The sequence below is a fragment of the Bidens hawaiensis genome, unplaced genomic scaffold, assembly GCF_021521415.1.
Source record: "Bidens hawaiensis isolate Kalapana, Puna unplaced genomic scaffold, B.hawaiensis_p1.1 tig00039759_1, whole genome shotgun sequence".
NCBI classification, from domain to species: Eukaryota; Viridiplantae; Streptophyta; class Magnoliopsida; order Asterales; family Asteraceae; genus Bidens; species Bidens hawaiensis.
This window is the reverse complement of record NW_027497008.1, coordinates 24,778-29,200: the sequence shown is the minus strand read 5'-3', so window position 1 is coordinate 29,200 and position 4,423 is coordinate 24,778. Positions and strand designations below refer to the sequence as shown.

General features: G+C 39.5%; 1 protein-coding gene across 1 annotated transcript; it reads right to left on the bottom strand.

The window, feature by feature from the left end:
* Positions 1-335: 335 nt before the first annotated feature.
* Positions 336-641, bottom strand: LOC143591519 (uncharacterized). Its single transcript, XM_077071704.1, has one exon. The coding sequence runs from the start codon at positions 639-641 to the stop codon at positions 336-338; it is 306 nt and encodes a 101-aa protein (XP_076927819.1).
* Positions 642-4,423: the final 3,782 nt, after the last annotated feature.

Sequence of the window (4,423 nt, the reverse complement as noted above, 5' to 3'; positions counted from 1 at the left end):
AAAACCCGAGTTGTCCTCAACACGGTAAAGAAATTCCTAAGAATTTCCCACACTTGAGTTGGAGGCACTCCTAAACGAGCAAGGTAATTTTTTATTACTAAATTTTAACGAAAACTAAACTACACTATACAACAAACATGGACCGTTTAATTGGTTGTTTCCTTAGGCGACTGCAACAGGTAGCCCACCTTGTCCACTTCACACACGTTAATATCCTTACCCTCCAAATATGGTTTCAGTCGGTGTCCGTACACAGTTTGTCTTGTTTGATTGTGCAAGTCTTTAATTTCTACCTCACCAAACTTACCCACTCTTGTTATAACATACGGGCCCATCTATTTGCTTTTCAACTTTCCGGGAAAAAGCTTAAGCCGTGAATTATATAACCAAACTTTTTTCCCTTCTTCAAAAACCCGCTTTCTCAATTTAGCATCATGAACTTTTTTCAACTTATCTTTATATGCCGATGCACATTCATAAACTTCGTCCCGTATCTCCTCTAACTCCGCCAACTTCAACTTTCTCAACTCACCGGCTTCATTATAATCCATATTTACACTCTTAATAGCCCACAACGCCCGGTAAGCCAACTCTATAGGCAAATGACATCCTGTCCCATAAACCCACCGGTAAGGAGTCATTCCTATGGGCGTTTTGTAAGCGATTCGATACGCCTATAGTGCATCATCCAACTTCACCGACCAATCCTTCCTATCAACCCGCACCGTCTTTATCAATATTTCTTTAATTTGTCGGTTGGACACTTTAACTTGTCCACTTGTTTGCGGGTGATACGGAGTAGCAATTCGATGATTCACATTATACCGCTTCAACAATTTTCCAAAATTGAAGTTCTTGAAGTGCCTTCCACCATCGCTTATAATCACTCTCAGAATTCCAAATCTTACAAAAATATTGGATTGAACAAACTTACAAACCACGGTGTGATCATTCGTCCTTGTTGCTGTGGCCTCAACCCACTTTGAAACATAATCCACCGCCCCCAAAATATATAAGTACCCACAAGAATTTGGAAACGGGCCCATAAAGTCAATACCCCATACATCAAAAATGTCAAGCACCAATATGGGTTGCAAATGCATCTCATCTCGTGTGGAAATTCCACCCATCTTTTGACAATTAACACAATGACGGATATATTCACTTGCATCTTTAAAAATTGTGGGCCAATAAAACTCACATGTAAGAAATCGGTAACCCGTCTTTCGCCCACTAAAATGACCGCCACAAGCCGATGAATGAGCATGTGCCAAAATCTCTTGAACTTCTGATTCGGGAATGCAACGCTTAATGATTTGATCGGCACCAATTTTGAACAAGTCGGGTTCATCCCAAATATATTGCTTGACTTGGGATAAAAATTGTTGCCTTCTTTTCTTGGTCCAATGTTTCGGCATCTCACCCGTTGCCCGATAATTGACGAAATGTAACATCCAACTTTTGTTAAATAATACATAATAGAAAGTTTGTTATTAACTGTGTGTCATTAAGTTAGTCGTGTGTTAAGTATTTGGATAATATTTGGAGTAGGAATTGGGAATGGGTGGTGGGACCCATGAAACCCCCCCTTTATATAAACCCAGCCACTTCTTCCTTTCTTTTCTTTTCTCATCCAAACACACACACACACTCAAGAAACACACACATACTCTCTCTAGCACTCGGATTTAAAATCCAAGCCAAAGAAGGGTGGAATCTCGTGTTTAACATCGTCAAGCAACAAGAATCATGTCCAGATCTACGTATTGTCTAGATCTGAATTCGAACCCGAAGTAAAAGGTTGGTTTCGGTTTAAATGGTTAAGTTTTATGGTTAGAATCGTCATGCAAACAGATATAATGATAGATCGGGTTGTAAAATGTAAGAAAAATATAAACTTGGTAAGGTATAACCTCTTGGGTGCACTTTAAGGTGAAAAGGTGGCGTTGGACTATGAGAGATATGGGTTTAGGTCAGGTGCATGGGGTCAGAATGTGTCGGAAGATGACTTTAAAATGGTAAAAACGACAAAAGACAGGAATTTTGCATCGCATAGCCATGCGAAGCGAAATCAATAATTTCGCATCGCATGACTATGCGAAGTGAAAAAGCATGCGAAGCGAAAAAGTTCCATGCGAAGTGAAAAAGCATGAGAAGCGAAAAAGTTCCATGCGAAGCGAAAAAGCATGCGAAGCGAAAAAGTTCCATGCGAAGCGAAAAAGTATGCGAAGCGAAAAAGTCATGCGAAGCGAAATTCCATGCATGCGAAGCGAAATTCTTCCATGCATGCGAAGCGAAATTCTTCCATGCTCAACCCCAGCCAGGGGCGCTGCCCCTTGGACCCTGCTAGGGGCTGCCGCCCCTAGACCCTGCTACCAGGGGCGCTACCCCCAGACCCCCATTAGTTGAGGGTTTCATAAATTTAGATGTAGGAAGTAGTGGTAATAGATAATTGACACGCGTAATGTATTGTACAGTTAGCCGTGCACAACTAAAGAAGGGAATTACCATTAACGGCGAGAGAAATCGACTTCAGGTGAGTTCTAGCCCCATTTCTCTTTGAAATGTTTTCGGGGCTGTGTGCATACTCCTATGTGATAGTTAATACATTTACTTAATTGATAAGTGTAGGATACGTGTATGACTATGTATTGGATGTTATTACTGTATAATGATAGTATGAATGGGCATCTATATATATATATATATTATATACATGAGACAGGTAAAATATGCACGTATGATAAATGTATGGTTATTCGAGGCAGTAGGGACCAGACCCTTATAATATCTGTGATGTTAGGGACCAGACCCTTATAATATCTGTGATGATAGGGAACAGACCCTTACAATATCTGTGATGTTTAATGTAGAATAGCTTATGGTATACCATAGGGTTTTATGAAAGAAAGTGTGTAAGTACGTATGCATGTGTATAAGGTATATATGAAAGGAGTAATAGAAAACTAAGGTATGAATACGTATCTTCGGACGCATACGAGTAAGGGTATGAATGTATTGTATGTTAATTGATTAACTAGAACTCACTCAGCGTAGCTGACTTTTAGTATGCACGCAGGCAAATAGGTTGAGGCAGCTGGCTTAAGGAAGGACACAGGGCATGGACTGAAGAGACTGGCATCCATGATGAAGTGTTATGACTGTTTTAATTAATTATTTATGAAAAGACAATTTGTATGTTAAGACAAGAATGAATGTTTTGTAATGTGATGTTGAAGTTTTTAATTATTCCGCGAAGTTTTTAATTTACTCTGATTTTAGAACTGTGTTTATGAGTAAATCAAACACCAAAGTAGGGTTACCGGGATCGGGGCCTTACACGAAATGTGCATACCATGGTGTAGTGGAAACGTGTCACACCCCGACTAGCATAATGCGGAAGCGTAAAACGGGAATGTAACAGACACCTCTGGTATTAACACATTGTTTATAAAGAAACATTACAAACTAATTTACAATATATTACATTTCTTTGTTCTATCATTGTTTTTAAAGCCTAGGCGATACAAACAAAACTGGTTCGTTAACTATACGTTCTTACTACTAACACCCTTGCCTCTATTCACATAGCATCAACCGCGCACCTTGGGCAAATAACAGATCACCAAATCATTCCGATTTAGGTACACCTGAAAAGCAGTTTAAAACGGGTCAACTACTAGAGTTGGTGAGTTTCACGAGTTTCAAGAAAACAGTAATGAGTATTCACAAGTCAACATTTGTAATCATGAAATAAGTATGTATGTATGTAAATGATGTATGTGATGTATGTAAATGATGTATGTGATATATGTAAATGATGTATGTGATGTAATTATGCTAAGCTACAGTGAAGCCTGGACTGTTCGTGCTGCGTGCCTCTATTTCCCATGCTCAATCAACCACTGTGGCCCCTTTCCGCCCACAACATGCCCCGGTAGCTATGTCTAACACTACATAGCCGGTTCGTAAAAAATATGGACATGTGCAAACGGGATAATGTCTCAGCAACCGTGCTGGCCCCGCCTGGGTTTGTCAAACCAATAGTACTATTCACAAGCCACCGGCTCGAAGTTAATCACTGTGATCGTGGGGACTTTCGTGTGTTAGCACTTAGATAATTCACATCAGTACATGTTTCAGGTATGTATAGAGATACAAGCAAACATGCTTTTCACCCCAAAAGTTCGTAAAACAGTTTAAAAGTGGGGTCATGAAACTCACGGTTTAGTAGATAATCAGTACTGTATCAGTTCGTGGTTTGTTTGGTCCGCGATTAGTAGTTCCTATAATCAATATTGTAATAATATTAATATTTTAATATTATTATAATCTCAATACTAAACTGGGCTGTATAACTAATCTGGGTGTAGCTGGAACGCCCAGAAAGTGGCAATATGCTTAGGTTGTGATGTTGTTCAAT